The sequence below is a fragment of the Hylaeus anthracinus genome, unplaced genomic scaffold (assembly GCF_026225885.1).
Source record: "Hylaeus anthracinus isolate JK02 unplaced genomic scaffold, UHH_iyHylAnth1.0_haploid 12001, whole genome shotgun sequence".
NCBI lineage: Eukaryota > Metazoa > Arthropoda > Insecta > Hymenoptera > Colletidae > Hylaeus > Hylaeus anthracinus.
Window position 1 is genome coordinate 3,505,839 of NW_026534348.1, and position 17,398 is coordinate 3,523,236.

Genomic DNA, 17,398 nt, shown 5'->3' on the forward strand with positions numbered 1-17,398 from the left:
AGAGAGAGAGAGAGAGAGAGAGAGAGAGAGAGAGAGAGAGAGAGAGAAAGAGAGAGAGAGATAAACGAGCGCGGCAGGGGCCGAGGAGTAGTCGCGCTTCGTATTGATCGGTCCCGGCCACGCGATTTTCATGATCCGTCGCCATGGCCACCTGGCCACCGGCCGAAGATCGTATCTGCCAACGTACATACGCGAAAATCGAACCTTAACCCCCCGGCTACCGACCCACCTGCTACCACCGACTGAAATTTCGCGTTGCGTTTCAGAGATCGCGATTTAAATAGAAAGCTCGCTTTTCCATAGCGATGTATTCTATCTTAGGAAATGTATATCATTTATTTCGAAATGTTGTTCCATAGCTCTGGCTACCTCGATCTATTTTCACAATCTTGGTATCACAAATGCATAAAATCCGCAGTCAGGGTATTAATTGCCACGAACGCAGATATATATATATATATATATATATATATATATATCTCCCGGCTTTTATTGCGACGTCCTAAAATATCGCGATGTTGGAGCAGCGAAGGCGGATCGATAACGACGAAGATGCGGGGTTACGATAACTCCCGACATTTTCTCCTACTGCTGAACGCGCTGTTTTCCTTTCGAAGCTCGCGAACATTGCCACCGAGTATGCTAAGAAAGCCTGACCACTCCAAACTTCTACATACGTTTAGTCGAGACAGATTGCACTCCGTTTAGCGAGTCTGCCAAGTTTCGAACTAAACTTCGAAAACACTTTAACACGTTGACTGGCAGACCGATACTCTTGAAAATTTCTATTGTGATTAAGTTTTGTTTCTAGGCTATTGGAAGTTATTAGGTCGTCCTAGAAGTTCGTGCCGAAGACTGGGTCGGAATTTAATAAAAAACCACAGAAATTTTCTAGTAACGGTATAATGGTAAACGGTATAATCTCTGAGAGAGGTGAGAAACTATTGTGAAATGAGACAGATTATTTTTTCTTGTGACACTTAAGAGTATGTTTCACATATTGATTCGAGAAATAGAAGTATAAATGACACGAACTCTTAGGACGACCTAATACATAATCAAACATTTATTGTGGGATTTATTTTTATAACTTCGTTGAAGTTTAAGAATTTCATTCAAATTTATTTTCTTTGTTACTGAATATTCCAAATTAATTTTCTTTGTTCTTCAGTGAAAAACACTGTCACCCATATATAGGTGACATGGCGATCAACGTGTTGATAGTATCGCCGTAGTTCTCAGATATTATAAAATTGCGTCCATTGGATCTTTTTCTATATCCTCTCGAGGGATGGAGTTTCGAATAGATTCGTTTTTACTCCAATCCGGATACCCACGAACCAAATTAATTTTCATCTGTAAATCGATTTGATTCTAACTCATATGCTGTCTCGCTTGAACGTGTCGCAATTGTAAAAGGTATCGCGATCGTAAATGACAATTATTTTAATATAACGCGCTGACTGCCAGAGAAATATTCTTGAAAATTTCTGCTAGAATGAAATATTATTCAGACTATTGAAAACGACATAATCAAACATCCCTCGTGGTATTTATTTTTGTAACTTGATCCAAGATACACGAATTTCATTTAAATTCGTTTCTTTTGAAGCTTAACTTTCAGAATTAATTTTGTTAGTTCTTCGGTGAAAAGCACCGTCACCAGTGATGGGCGGCAAAACCCTAGGCTTCGAATAAATCTGAAGTATGCCGATACGTTTGTCTCGTTTCATCTTTTTAAAAATGTTTCAAAGAAGGAAACGAGACAAACGTATCGGCAAACTTCAGATTTATTCGAAGTCTAGGGTTTTTGCCCGTCTCTGACTGTCACCCACATATGGGTGACATGGCGGTCAACGTGATAAAGGGTATTCGTATATGCGGCAATATTCCCGAAGAGGATACGTTAACTCAACCAATCGAATAGTAAAAAATGTTCGAGTAGAATTTCGTGGCGTTCGTTCGCAGTCGAATTGGTAGGTTTTACCGTCCTAGTTTCTTTCCCATAGGGTGGGGTGTGGGCCCGGCACGTTCGATGCATATAATAAAAGCTATCTATTATCTTCGGAGAGAGCGTGGTCAGTCCGATTGGGGTGACCACAGTCACGAGACAGAGACTGCACCCTGCGTGGGGCGGCCGTAACGACAGCTGATACGTCACGTCGAACGACAGACACGAAGAGGTCTGGAGGCGGAAGGGAAAAAGAGAATTAAAATGTACACCAGTAGCTCGTGCCTCGAATGATACGTATGCGTCGCGGCAGCTGTGTGTATTCGCCTTAACCATGAACACCATCGGCACCCCACGGCCAGCGCCTATAATTCCTCCCCGCCGACCCCCTCGCCCTCTATTTTGCTCGCTTTCCGTCCCTTCGGTTGCGACCCGCGTACCGGGTGTCTAGAGTGGAATTACTTTTCCCCTTTCACGGCTGCGTGAAACTGACGGCTGACTCGCGACCGTGCTTCCCTTTTAATTAGCTCGGACTTTGGCGCATCCAGAGTTAAAAGGAACCGAGTTAGAAGGAAAGGATGTGCCGAACGTATCATCTCTAGAAAGGTGTAGGTCTCGGAGCTTTGGGAGGACCGACCCAATACGATCTCTAGCTCTTTCAATCAGGCTTCAAGTCAGAATTCTTTTCGGTACTCGATGCCGTACGATGAAGCACGACTGAAACGATCCCTTGCATATGAAATTCTACCGCAACGTGAAAGCTAGCTGAAAAGCACGAAGGCGAGGCCGCGAAGAGATATCAAACACCCTATAGATTTCTCGAGCGTATCGAGCACGGTGGTTGGTCGGAAGAGTGGAAGGGGAAACGTAAGGGAGGCGAGCCCTTTAAACCAGAACCAAGGGGGTCGTCGCCCCTTTAAATTATCCTCGTTTCTATCGGACCCTTCCCTCTCGGCCCTTCCAACCGCCACCGCCGCCTGTTCTTTTCACGCTGTGTTTTGAAAGTCATTGTCAGATTACGTCAGTATCCAGCCCCGCGAACCGTGAATTTTCGCGAGTCGAGTCGTGGCGACCGTGCCTCGGCCCGACTTTTCGAAACCAAACAATTTTGCTAAACTCTGCACAAGTTTCGCGGTTTGACGCGCTGGGAAATGCGCTCATTCGAAGTAAATAACAATAGAACTGAACGTTACCTGTAATATCTGCCAAAGAAACTTTTTGTTTATATCAGGTCTCGGTTTTGTTAACACCGAAAACTGATCAAAATGAAAGTTTTTCAATGAAAAATCGAAGGACTCTTTTAAGAATGAAATTCACTCTCGCAAAAAAGCGTTAGTAAACGATGGAAATTATTTTGTTGATTAGTATTTAAGATTTCGTTAATAAATTAATGTCGATAAAAGTTTGATTACATTTCGATAACCCTGATATTATCGTCAATTTTCCAAGTATTATATTTTGTATTTGGGTACCATCGATGCCGAAAGGAAAATGTCTAGTTACGGTGTTAAATTTCGAAGAAAAGGGTATCATTGATGCGCGGTACGCGGGCATATCGGGCTCTTTGACCGAAATTCCTTTATTGAAACAGGCCTCGTTCGCTCGATCGAGCGTAGACATTCACAATATTTTGTTTCCGCGAAAGGCGAAACCAATCTCGACGTTCCTGGTGTCGCGCGAAGGATACTTGTGCATCACTTACAGTGTTTTGGTTGACGGACATTTTAGCGTCCTTCGAACTGTATTCCGTCGGCACGCGGCCTCTCGTCGCGCGCGTGTTTACGCCCGTTTGTTTCTTCGCTTGGTTTTCCCGCTCGTCGGGTCTATTAACAGCCGTTCGCGCCTAATAAATCGACGTCGACAGGCTCGTTTGAAAATCTCATTGAAAGGGTCTCGACGAACTCTGGCAGTTGGAGTCACTCGATCAGAAACTAGAACGACACCGTGCGCTCCTGATGCATAATCGATCGTTTCCAGTGCATAATATCGAAAAAGATAGTGCGCAGTGATTGTCGTTTCGTTTATCGTGTCGTGTATATCGAGTCGCGACTTCTCGGGACGTCCCTGTCTCCTTCGCGATAGATTCGATCGGTGCGATCGATCCGTCACAGCATAATCAAGAGGCTTTGGGTTGCGTTGTCGAAGGTCCAGGGGAATAGCATTGACAGAGAAAGAGAAACGAAAGACCATCGACGAGTCGGAGAGATCGCGAGATCGAACCCACCTAGTCGTTTCGTCGCGCAACGATCAAAAAAAAAAAATATATATATATATATAAATAAATAAAAATAAAAATAAAACGTTGCTTTCTCGTTTCAGATTTCGTACGTAGTTAGAGAGAATCCGGTAAAAGAGTGCAATGATGGCGAACGGAATGGACACGGTTGTGCAACAAAATGGTGGTTCCACCCACGGGCAGACCTCGCAGGAAGAGTCGAAGACGAATCTCATCGTGAACTACCTGCCGCAGAGCATGACCCAGGATGAGATTCGATCCCTCTTCGCGAGCATAGGCGAGGTGGAGAGCTGCAAGTTGATCCGCGACAAACTCACCGGTAAGTCGACTACAAATCTCATCTATTCCCTCGAAGATCGATCGCAGAAAATCGAGCTGCTCGGTACGAAAATTCACGTCCTTTCTCCAAACGCTTCGCTACAATGTTTCGCGAAGTAAATCGTCTCAACGAATACGTAAAATACCGCGTAAAATTGCTTTTCTCTAATTTCCCGATAACCCAGTTGGTCTTTGCTCCATTTCCAATTGAAATTCAATTTAAATGAACTACTAAATAAATAAAACCTTGATATCGGGAATAGGCTACGCCTTCCTACGCCATTCGTATGTTTATCAATTAGTGGACGCTGACGGCGAATAATAGTGTTTAGTCTCCCCCATTGATGTTTGTTTGGTGTCCGTTCTATCTCGAAAGCGTTCAGGGTTCGGATAGAATCTCTTCGGCGCGACGACGTTGATGTATTCGGAAAAATCGTCGGACGGACAGGGGACGATTGGAAATCATCGACGACGGACACCTGCCAATGTCAGATGTCGAGTGTTGTCCGATACGAATCTCGCGATTTACAACGCATCGGGGTTGACGCGTTCCATCGATTTCGCGTATGGTGGTTATCCACCAAGCCGGAGTTACACGTTTAAATTTCTACGTCAGTCGATTCATCCGACACGTTTATTCTTAGTTAGGAGAACGGAACATTTTCGAAGGTTTCTTCTTTTTTAATACTCTTTCCTCTTCGCGTACGTTATTTGTTAGAATAACGTTCGAATTCCGCGCCTCCTTCCATGTACTTCCTGTTGCGATGTGATCTCTCTATGCACCGTTGTGCAGTTTTGTGTGTAACGCATATATATATATATATTATTTTATATCCTTTTATCCTTTAAATATATGTTTATTACAAGTGCAATGCAGTCTGCCTAACTCTCCACAAATTCCCTGGCGTAAACCCTCGACATTATTTATGCGTAATTTTTCTATCAACGAATACCCACCGAGGATGATACGCTAAAGCGTCGAAAATTGAGAATCTATTCGTATGTTTACTTTTTGATTCTACGACCACTTACCATCCGACCGTAATTACACGTTCACGCGGAATGTCAACAACGCGAGGTCTCTCGAACAGTCGTCGTCCCTGTCGCGAGACGTCGAATTTCGTTGCTCCTCGTTTACCGGATTACCGGTAAATAAATATGGGTTGTTTCTAAGTATCCATTGTTCGAGCTCGAGCTGAAGTTTCGATAACGTCGGGACACGAACGATTGCGCAATGCTGCGTACCCCCTTCGTGCTTGTTTCATTTATAAATAAAATTATACAAAGACTCTGTTTATATAAATCGCTGTGTAATTATTATCTCGAGTCGTATGGTCGAGTCGTGCGTTATTATCGTACCATCATCGATAGTTATTGAAATATGCGTCTGTCACCCGTGGACACCCTGTACATGTACTAGATCTACTAATTTCTTTCGATTTTTGCTCCTTCTTCCGGATTTAAAACTTTCCCGAACGGCATACTACTATGTATGTAGAAACTACGATATCTTATATTGCAATCGTTTCTACCTCAACCTAAATATTCACGTTGTATAATGAAACGCGATGCGAATCGTGAAACTAAACTACGTAAATAACACTGTTCTTATAGAAACTTCTCGCACTTACCTTGGCCGGCATTCAGATGTTTCTTTACGAATATTAGATTCGTAAGAAGACTTACTTATACCATTCGAACGATAACAATGTTGCTTTCCACGTAAGGTATTACAATCGTATACAAAGTCCATTTATGGAAAGAAATTTCGGATTTCGTTCGGAAATTTTTGTTGTTCCTATAGAAATTTGGTCCACTGTGTATCGATTCACGAACAGAATCCTCTCGAACGACCAGATTTCGAAAGTTGAACGTTCCTATCGATCATTCCGACGTAATAATTTCGCCGAAATTTCAAAGCCGAACGCTGTGCACCGTGGTACGCGTAATCCAGCGTAATTTCGCTGCGCGTACGCGCGGCTGAATTCCACGCGTTAGTGGAGAGAGGAGAAGCACGTGCGCGCGAACGTCGCGACGCTATTTCGAGCGGGCGAAGTAGCGGGGGCGTCGTTTGGTTTGAGGCTCTGCTGCTTTATATTCGACCTCGCCGTACGATCCTCAGGGCCGTACCGCATCTCGACTGTTTCCTGTTTTCGAAAAACATGAACCGCGCGCGTCCTCCTCAATGAACTCGTCTATCCCGTTCGCGGTCCGTCGCGCGTTTCGGAACATTGTCCACGCAACAGAGCGATTCAGTCACGTTCATTTCAAATCAAGATTATTTTTCACAGTGACTCGCGATTCTTCGTGATCGCTTCCGATTGGTAGAGAACATATAAGTTGTAAGCTTAGGGCTTATAACATAAAGGATGCGGAATTCGAGAGAGTAAAATGACGACTTGTGTTGGTGTAGCAAAAATAATACTGCGATATTATATTAAAGATAATTACATAAATTATTACTTAATTAATTACATGAATAACACAATTGATCTTCACCCGGTGCATTACCTGAATCAACAACAAAGTCGGATTGGGATTAAAGATCCAGGCCTAACAATTTACAATTTAGAATCTTAGATTCTAGACAGCAAAATCGTAGCTGTGAATCTCTCGCGCGATCGTAACTAACTGCCCCGAGTCTCGAGGCGTGCGAGCGGTTAGCCGTAACGACTCATTCAGTCAATAGACAACAAACTTACAAATATTCTCTTCACTTTTCACGAATTATGTTTTCTTCTTAGATCGTATATGTATTATAATATAGCCTAAAAGCAACGTTGATATAATTTTAATACAATTCAAACTTGACTCATTTGTAGTTTCTTGAATTTCCGCTAAGGGCAGGCAGCGAGACACTAACGATAACAATTAACATGAACCGCTTCTGAATCACTAACGGTGATTTTTCGCGTCATCGCTGGTCGGGACGTTTCAGTGTCACGTGTGAATTCGTTAACGTGAATTCGTTGCGTTGCTCGCCCATTGCGAATTTTTATCGCGTCGTCGCGATAAAAAGAAGCCGCGCCTGACTCTCAGTCGCGTCTCACCGTTTCCAGCACGAGTAAAATCGTCACCGAAATCTCGCGCTATTCTGTTGCAGGTCAGAGTTTGGGTTACGGTTTTGTTAACTATCATCGGCCGGAGGACGCTGAAAAGGCCATAAACACGCTCAACGGTCTTCGTCTGCAAACTAAAACGATCAAGGTTCGTTACATTGCGATTCTCCAAATTGTATCAAAGAAAATGTCTGTTTATAAAGATTTCTTTCGAATTGTATTACATAATCTGGATTTCGTAGTTCGAATGTAGTCGCTTTGGAAGTAAGAGTCATTGACGGATCGTTACTTTCAGATTTACACGTCCGCTAAGTATGGATTTTTCGACCCGACTTCTTTTTCAAACGTTTCCTTTTCACAGATGCAAAATTGTTTAAACATGTCCTCGTTCGCATCAATTGAATTAAGCGTGAAATGCTGTATAAAAGTACAAAGTTTGAAAATGTTGTCACCGTAACTACTGGTAGCTAGTTTCGGCCTCGAAGTCCTCCTTTAAACGACGATTCTCTTTCGAAAGCCTATCGAATTGCTCGTGTTAAAATTAATAACGGTTGGTTTGTCCAGGTATCGTACGCGAGACCCAGCAGCGAGGCGATCAAAGGCGCGAACCTTTACGTGAGCGGTCTGCCGAAGAACATGACGCAGCAAGACTTGGAGAATCTGTTCAGCCCTTACGGCAGAATCATCACGTCGCGGATACTCTGCGACAACATCACCGGTGAGTTATCGTACGTTGTCACTTGGCAGTAACGAGGATCGTGTTGACCAGTAGCGAGATGCCCTGCGGTAAGGCGTGGCCCACCGAAAAGTTGGGGGGTGAATGCGACCGAAAAGCAATTGTCGAGTTCGATAATGTGTTCTCTAGTCTGTGACACGGACGCCGATACGAAGTAGATTGGGACCGTTGCGAGTCAGACTCGAAATACACGGGAGAATTGATCGCGGGGGCTCGCGACGAAGCTCTCTGCGAACGTGTGCGTGTCCGATCGAGGATCGACGAAGATAGTAGGCCATGGGGTTCTAGTCGTTTCACGTGGGGTGGATCGGTGCGCCTGCAAGCAGAGCGAGAACGAACATGCTCGTTCTCGAACGAGTCGAGAGTGAAAAAGAATCGAGTCGTTGTAGCCAGCAGCGAACGAAAAACGTTTTTGTCACTTTTCGTTCGCCGATTCGTTCGAATTTCTTTGCTATTGTTTCACCCCCTGTTTTTTTTTTCTTCTTCGTTTTCGTTTTCGTTCGTTCCCGCTTTTACTTTTCGTTTTTTTGGTTGTTGTTTTTTTTTTTTTTTTTTTTTTTGCGCAGAACAACGAGAGGATATTTTGTAATCGAGATGTCTCGAGAGGGAACACGATCGCAAGCCTCCGGTTCTGCTTCCGTTTCTGATTTCGTTACTTCTACGGATCATTATTGTTTTGCGTTGCGTTCTCAGCTTACGTTTTTAGCAGTGCATTCTGTTTGCATCCCCAGTTACACGCACAGCCTCATGGCCTAGCCACCCTACAGGGAATAACGGTACACCGTTATTCTACGTCCATATTCGAAGCTTCTATTTTCTCGTCCCGTGACTTTAGTTTAATTTTTAGCTTTTTTTTTCCTTTTTCTTTGTTCTTTTTTTTTTTTTTTTTGTTCTCTCACGATGTATTTGTTCGCTAGTAACGCGATTAACAAATTTTTCGTTTGCCTTTTAATTTCGATATATATATATATATATTTACAGCGTTTACTCGTTTACTTTTCGTAGCTTCCTATGTTTATTTCGTCACGTTTCGACACCGGCGTTAACTGTTAGAACCACACGTCGTTCCGGGAGCGTATTCCCCCCTCTTATTTTCTCCTTTCGTTGCTGGTTTGCTTATCACTAAATTTTCCACAGCGCGGTCCTCGATCCAAATTTTTTAGCCTCTATTTTAGTTTATTACTATTATTATTTTCGTTTGTTTTTCAGTTCAGCCTCGAGTATGTTTGTTTTCTACCGTTTCACGATGTTTGAGAATTCTTGCATACTTAAGGATGAAGAGAGAAATAGCGTTAATCAACACAAAGGCTCGCTCGCCCCTTATACATCTCATGCGAATCAGTGTCTCTTTTTCCTTTTCCTTTCTACGGTTGCTCGCCGCGACACGTGAAACTACAAATCGAACGGTTATCGATTTTCGAATCCGACCTCGAACGCGTCTCTCTCCTTTTTTCCGGTAGCGTTGAATCCAATCGACGGATCATCCGGCGTGTTATTCTTACGAAATTACGAAATCGACGGGATTCAACTCTACGCGAGGAAAAAGCGTCGATTCGTTTTTCTCTTTCTCTCTCTCTCTCTCTTTTTCTCTCTCTCTCTTTTTCTCTCTCTCTCTCTGTCTCTCTTTTTTTTTTTTATCTCTGTATAATTCGTTTACTATTCAGCTCTCTTCCATTTATCGTCACGTTCTCTTCTGTTCTCCTTCGATATCATTTGTCGCATCTTTCCGTCGACGAATCAGGGGCGAGCGAATCGTGTATGCTGCCAGTTGAATTTTAACGTGATATGATTTTTTCCGTTTCTGTTTAGTACGACAGTTTGTGACCGGCGGCGGAGACTATTTGCCCGGTACGTAACTCATACAACTCTTTTTTCTTTTCCCTTATTACGTTCAAGCTAAAACAAAAGCAGCCGTTCGTTACATCTTTCATTTGTTTTCAACTAATTTTGTTCTTTGTACACGTCTCATCGTTTGCGCACATCATTCGTTTTCTCTACCGCGTTACTAGTTCTGCGAAAACGATCGCGACGAATTTCGCGCTTCTTCGCCAAAGTTTCCATCGAGAGAAAACGAACGCGTCGACATTTTTAGAAATGAAACGACAGAAGAAAAAAAGAAAAAAAGAAATTTTGATTTCCACGAAGATTCGAGCGATTGGCTTTTCTTTTTCTCAGTTGACGACGAAACAGAGGGGCGTTAATCTCACCCTCTGTTCTCCTTTCGTTTACGTTTCTTTTTCTTTTTTTTTTTTTTTTTTTTTTTTGTTTCGGCTGCTTTGTTGGCGCGATCACGTTTTACGATAGTTACGATCCAAAAGTTCCTCCTAAGCGCCGTTTTTGTTTCTTTACGCTTTTTGTCGTTCGTTATGACGTTTATGATTTATTTTGCGACCGTGCTCTCGATTATAGCGTATCGTTCTTTTCGTTCCCTTTTTGCCGCGTCCATCGACTCGTTCAGCTTTTCGCGGGAAAATAAATATATATATAAAGTAACGTGAAAAGTAAGAAAACGGAAACCGCTCGATCGGTAAACACGGCGAAAAGACGCTCGCTCGAGAACACGACGTCGGTGTAAAGAAACGAATCTGCGCGCACCGAGCCACTCGATCTAGAAAAAAAAAAAAAAAAACAAAAATAAAAAAAAAGATACATAGCCGCATCAACGACGGATTCGTGAGCGAAATTCGTCGTTGATCGCGGAATGGATAGTACGCCACGATTTAAACAACGACGGAGAAAGGTTCGTTAGCGTTCGAATAGATCGTTGCAAATCAAGATGTCGAGGAAGAAGCTCGAGGCTTTCGTTTGCCCCGAGTTTGTACTGTACGAGGCTTCCCGGTGAGTCCGTGTCCTTTTTGGAAAATGGTTCCAACGTTTCGCCAGCATTGCCAGCCTGCTCCGGGGTCCGAGGACGCGGCGATACTCTCGGAAACATTCCGGTGCCCCCAAACCGTTACCAGAAGGTAAACGTTCCAATTATACGTTTGCGATTTAATTTCGTTGTCGTGCCTGAAGTAACGATCACTGGTTTGGAACAGTAGTTCGTTAAAAATCGAACCGTGTTAACCCTTTGCACTCGAGAGGGGCGACTCTCAGTCACCGTTAGATTTCACGCAGCAAATCTACAATACCTAATGTTTCTTTAGGTTTCATTTCTATGGATTATAATTTCCAAGTGTCGATAAAATGATTGTCGGCGAGGTAAAGGTGACCTTATTCTCAAATCTAGATAGCTTAGAATTCACGGCAATAGAATGCTAAGAAACATCTCGAGTTGCTGGTGGATACCAGAAAAAAGGCCTCGAGCGGAGTGCAAAGGGTTAACCCTCTGCGTCGAATACTACTTTCTCCATCGAAAGAGAGTGACAAAACGAATGCACTTTTATTCGAACTGGTTACGTTACGCGTTACAGAGGGTTAATAATCGTTTAAAGGGAACCGAAAGTGTCGTCTACCGTCTAAACTCGATTTTCTTAAGATGAACCGGTGCGCAAACTTGGAAGTAAAATAAATTTCATCAAAAATATTTGATATTCGTAAACGGATCTGAGGATACCGCGGACGCCGAGCGATCATGCTAGCCGCAATGCTGGCTCGAACGTTGATGAACGGGTTGGTGGTAGTTTTCGAAAAATGACACGCCACTTTGGCCTGGAAGCGTCGGGCAATATTAACCGCGCAAGACGTCGAAGAACGAACCTCGAAATAAAAAAGGAACCACGTCGAATAACCTGAACCGATTCCGACAGGATTGTCGAAGGGGGTCGGTTTCATAAGGTTCGACCAGCGGGTCGAGGCCGAGAGGGCGATCCAAGAATTAAACGGTACCATTCCGAAGGGCTCGACCGAGCCGATCACCGTCAAGTTCGCCAACAATCCGAGCAACAACAACAAGGCGATACCGCCGTTGGCCGCCTATCTGGCACCGCAGGCGACCCGACGATTTGGCGGCCCGATCCACCATCCAACCGGCCGCTTCAGGTACATTCCACTGTCGCCACTATCCAGGTACCTACTCGCCTCTACTCGCTCTACCCAAAGATCTCTCTCGTCTCTTTTTCTCTATTTTTCTATTCTATCACGCTTTCCGTTTTCCTCTCTTACGTTTCAGTTTCTATTTCTCTGTCTCTCACTTTCTCGTTCTTTCGTTCGATTTGTTCTCTTCCGTATCGTTCAGTAGATACTCTGAACACATTGTCGAGCACGCGACCGATCGATCGATGCCCGGTTGAAAGCCAAACTCGGACGCCGATACTCCGTTCGTCGCGACGAGAACGCCCGACCGAAACACGAATTACGGATTAATCGTTCTCTACTTCCTCGCGCGAATTAAGCGTTCAGCGATCGATCGATCGTTCGTATCTTTTTCCTCGTTTAACGCACTCACCGTTTGAGTACCTGAGTACACTGCAGGCTCCTCCTTCTGCACCTCATCTACCGTACAATTCATTACATATATATATATATATATATATATATATTTTTTATTCTTGTTCCATTTTTATCGTCGATCAAACATTTTCGTTACCCTGACGCTGTTTCGTTCGTCTTTCGACCGCGTCATCGTCACGAGAAGCTTTGTTTCGCGTGATTTTTGGGTCGAGATTAAGGAAATTGGGTACTTATCGTAGGTAGTCCTTGACCTGGCGATTACAATGGTAGTCATCCTAACCATTAACCCCTACCATGGATCAAAAACTGAAATGGTTCGAAAAGTGTTTTTTTTTTTTTTTTTGCACCGATCTCGGTGAATACATCGTTTCCCACTTTCTTTTCCGTGGAGGAACATCAGTTTTTTACATTAACGGTATTCACTATTGCCGCTCCACCAAAAACTACACCAAACTCGGACACACATGTACGCTCGGACAGTATGTACATTAACGGTATTCAATAATGTCGCTCGTAGCAAAAACTATCCAAAATCTACTCGGACAGTACGTTTCTCCACGTAAAAAAAACAAACAAATTGTAAATGATGTATTCGCCGAGATCGGTGCAAAAAACCACTTCTTGAACAATTTCAATTTTGAGGAAAAATGAGGGGGAGTCGAGAGCCAAGACGACCACCATTCTAATCGCCAGGTCAAGGCTTATCTATGATAAAAAAGAATCACCTCGATCGGAGGGTGCCCCATTTTCTTAAACCCCGACCGATTTCTTGTTTTCTCACCGCCGTTGCCGGAGAACGGTGACACCAGGACGTGTAGATGTTCAAGAAATCCAAGTCAGTAGAGCGGAATCCGAAATTACGTTTTCTTTTCTTCGACGGACTCGCTTCTTAGGAGAGCGATCGATAACGACGACGAAACCCACGGAATAAAAACACGACGGGAAAAGATAGAGTCTAAACAGGTGCAACGGTCGAGCATTCGACGGAAGGCCTTCCAATCGAATGCGAACGATCGATGCTTCGATGTCAATATTTTAGCACCGATACGACGAAACGTTGCGTACCAGGCTTAATTCGATAGCGTGTAACGCGCCAGATAATTGCGAACGGTTCCGCGTCGGATGCGTTTTTATTTTTACTCGACCATTTCGGTCGATATCACGGACCATCGTCTGACCTTTCTTTATCGTCGTCAACACCTGCGATCGTCTCCTTAATGCGACATGTATTTTTCTTTCGTTACTTGAGTATTTTCTCCAGTCCATTCCTGTAAAAGCAAAACTCCCCCCGAAGATCTATCTCCGTTCCAGATACTCCCTTTCCCGACCAACGACGAGTGGTACAAGGTGGTCTTCTAAATTAGATACTAATTATAGTTAGAAAACATAGTTGTAAGCTTGCAAAACAGTCACGTTGTTCGAGCCGTCGCGCGAAAGACTGATCCTTGACCACTCTGGAAACATGGAGGAGCAAGGCACACACAAACGTTCTGTTATTTCTGTAAGTTTTGTTGGTTTTTATCCTCGCGATCCACGGTAAGGTGGCTCATCGACCAATTCAAGCAACCATTCGACGAAAACAGGGACCTTCACCGAAACGCAATTTGTCAATATTGCAGAGATACTCTTAATCGTTCTAGAAAGAAAGGTGCGCGAATATCGATATCGATATCGTCGTACTACAGTACCGGTAATTGTACCGATTCACAAAGTTTTTCCCCCATTGCGAATTAAATGTAACACGTTGTTCCTCGTTTTACACGAAATCTCTTTACGAAACTAACAACGCGAAGCCTAACGCGTGTTTTCAACTTTTATTTCTCGATTTCAACACGTACCTGATACTACACGCACGTACGTAGTTTCTTGCTCGAAAGAGCCCGTTGCTGTTTCGCCCAAGGCCCGAAGTTTGCGTGACTCACGCTCTCGATGCTATTGGTTTTTGCATACCTCGTGTACATTGTATTCATAAACGTGTTTATCGGCGCGAAAGTCACGTAAAGATCGTGTCGTACGAGCGGAAATCAGAAAAGTACCGGTGTTGACTTCGATGTACGATCCCGGTAACGATAGCGATGGACAAAGCGATTTCGGTTTCGAGTCCCTGACACGTGGATCCCGTTTCGTGGCGCGAGCAACGGCTCGTTTTCTTTTCGGAACGTTACCGTGGAACGCGAGGCTGACTTGGAAACAATTGGATGGAAATGGAGTCGAGAAACGTCGACAACGATCGGAAAAGGTTCTCGCTACTCCTCCGTTTCGCGTGCACGCGTGTATCGCGTTAACCGCCAGACAAAGCAACTCGCGAAAACTCCTACGAGGCTAAATTACTCTTTCTGTATCATTAGGAATGGTGCGATCCGATATTTGCGATGGTACTTGTTTCTGCGATCTCTTTAGAATTTATCCGGATTCGTTCTTGTTGCCACCACACGTTTGGAATTAATTTATTTAACCCATCGGTGAATATCCCTGTCACCCATACGTGGCGGTCAACGTGTTTACACGAGCAAAATTGACGATTCTCGCCATTATTTAAACGACGATTCAACGGTCCGGATACACGTTAATCCGATGGAAAACAAACCTTCCCGGAATGTCGAGAGTGTGCTTCTTCGGGTCCGTCTGTAAGGTCCGATCGGTTCAACGAGACGAACAAATTTCTATTTCTAAATATGTAAAGGAAAAGTTGAAAGGCCGGAGACGATTTATTATCGATCGATTCGTTCGTCGTATCGCGATCACGAAGATTCGACGATACGAGTCCGAGAACGATCGTGTACTCGGCTAAAAGTGTAGAATCCGTTGCGCTTGGCTTTCGCTTGCCTCTGTCGTATTTGATTTTCCATGTCCACCCTGTCCCGTCTTATCGACTTCGCGATCGCCCCCGCAGTTTGATTTTTGCGCTTCCCGTTACCTCTTTACGTTTCACCGCCACCCCGAGCGAAGTTGGAGGTGTTCGAAGCTCCGTTTCCCTGGTTCTCCCGTTTTTCACGCCTCGCTACTTACTCTACTCCACTTTCTACTAATTTCTGTTGATTATCACTCTCGCTGTATTCTCCTTCTCTGTCTGTCTGTCTGCGTTCAATTCCCAAACGACGAGAAAAGCAAACGGAGAGGCACCATAGATGGTAGTTCGGTGAGAGAGAGAAAAAAATAAATAAATAAAAAAAAAAAAGAAAGAAAGAAAGAAAGAAAGAATCAGAAGCGATCGACACACTTTTATCCCGACCTTTTCTGGCTCGTTCCCGGAGTATCTCTCTTCTTACGTTGTTCTTTTTGTGTTTTGTTTTAGCACTGGCAAGGCCATGCTTGCCATTAACAAAGGCTTACAGAGGTCAGTATTTTTTTCGTTACTACCACTACAGTTCCCTCCCGGTTTTTCGTTTCGGATCGATTTTACGTTCTTGTTGTGTGGCTTCGTTCTGTATTCCTCCCACGTGCTCCGCTTTCAAAATTTCATACAGCGACAAACTTGATCGCATCGGAAACAAAGGAACGTTTAGTTTACACTCACGTTGCATGCACGAACGAGTACGAATTTACTTCTGTTCACGAACCGACATATATATATATTTTTTTTTTTTATCATCGTTCTTTATTAAACGTCCCTGACTGCGTGCTCACGATTACTTACATTTCTTTTATCGAGCGTATTTACTTTACTGATTTCGAAATTAATCGATTTGTCGAGTACCTTCGTTTCCATATTTCTTCTTTTTTCGCGATTATTTGTATCGTCAAAATCTACAATGCAGTATTTTAAATTTCGTACTCGATGATCGTCTCGATTTCTCGTTCATCGTTCGGTATGAAATTTTCAAGGCCCTTTTCTCACTTTTTTTGTCTCACGCTTTTCTATTCTCTCTCGTCTCTCTTCTTTCTCCCCCTCCCCACTCACCCCTCACCCCACACCCCTCACCCATGTTACTTTTCGTTTCTGTCTCTTGAGTTGTCAGCCTTGAAACGCTTCTCTACCTACTAAAATGTCGCAAAGCATATTTTGTCGTTTTCTCGAGACTGCAAATCGATTCGGCTATGTAAAGTACCAATGCGGTCCGGAGTCGCTGTTGGACCGCTCGCGGAAGAAATTTGTACAATTTCAATTAAAGACCAGGGGGAGGGGGAGGGGGGACTCATTACGTTCAAAAATTAAAGAATCGTGAAAATCGTGATTGCAGTTTACGTAACTCTGGGGGCATTAATATTGGTTTCAAAATTCGCCAAAAATATGTATTTCGAGGTTTGATGTATCCAGTTTAAGAATCACGTGAAACAAAAAAATTAGTTTTTCCTCTTTACAGCCACTTTTTGTCCATCCCTTTTCTGTCAAAACGGTTGATTATATCGATTCCTTGGCCCTTTCTCTGCTAGATGGCATCCATGTATCATTTTCGGTAAAAAATTGAACGTAATCAGTTTGTCTCCCTTTGGTCTTCAGTTTTAACGAAATGTTCGATCCGAGCGTCCTTCGCTTTCTATCGAGTTTCGCATCGATTTGTGTCTCGATTTAGCGCGTAAAGTATCGTTTTGAAGTTCGCCTTTAACAAATGCAAATAAAAAGCAACCATAGAGATTCATGCTTTTATCCGTTAAGTTCAAAGCGTACAATTGCACAAACCGATGGCGTTCGTACACAAAACGAGTCGACGTAGCGACACGTACGAACCGTACAGACGGATTTCGATCGATCTCTCGGTTGGGTC

General features: G+C 43.6%; 1 protein-coding gene across 13 annotated transcripts in view; it reads left to right on the forward strand.

The window, feature by feature from the left end:
• Positions 1 to 17,398, forward strand: part of LOC128890942 (ELAV-like protein 2) — a 63,255-nt gene that overhangs the window by 29,464 nt on the left and 16,393 nt on the right. For 6 of the 13 annotated variants that reach the window (XM_054149971.1, XM_054149970.1, XM_054149967.1 and 3 more), the window contains 6 exons: positions 4,271 to 4,506; positions 7,609 to 7,712; positions 8,129 to 8,282; positions 10,110 to 10,148; positions 12,050 to 12,308; positions 15,988 to 16,029. In XM_054149971.1, coding sequence (XP_054005946.1) covers positions 4,311 to 4,506; positions 7,609 to 7,712; positions 8,129 to 8,282; positions 10,110 to 10,148; positions 12,050 to 12,308; positions 15,988 to 16,029 — 794 coding nt within the window. In that variant the 5' untranslated portion in view covers positions 4,271 to 4,310. The remainder of the gene's footprint in view (positions 1 to 4,270; positions 4,507 to 7,608; positions 7,713 to 8,128; positions 8,283 to 10,109; positions 10,149 to 12,049; positions 12,309 to 15,987; positions 16,030 to 17,398) is intronic. The other 7 variants (XM_054149972.1, XM_054149973.1, XM_054149975.1 and 4 more) reach the window with 7 other exon arrangements.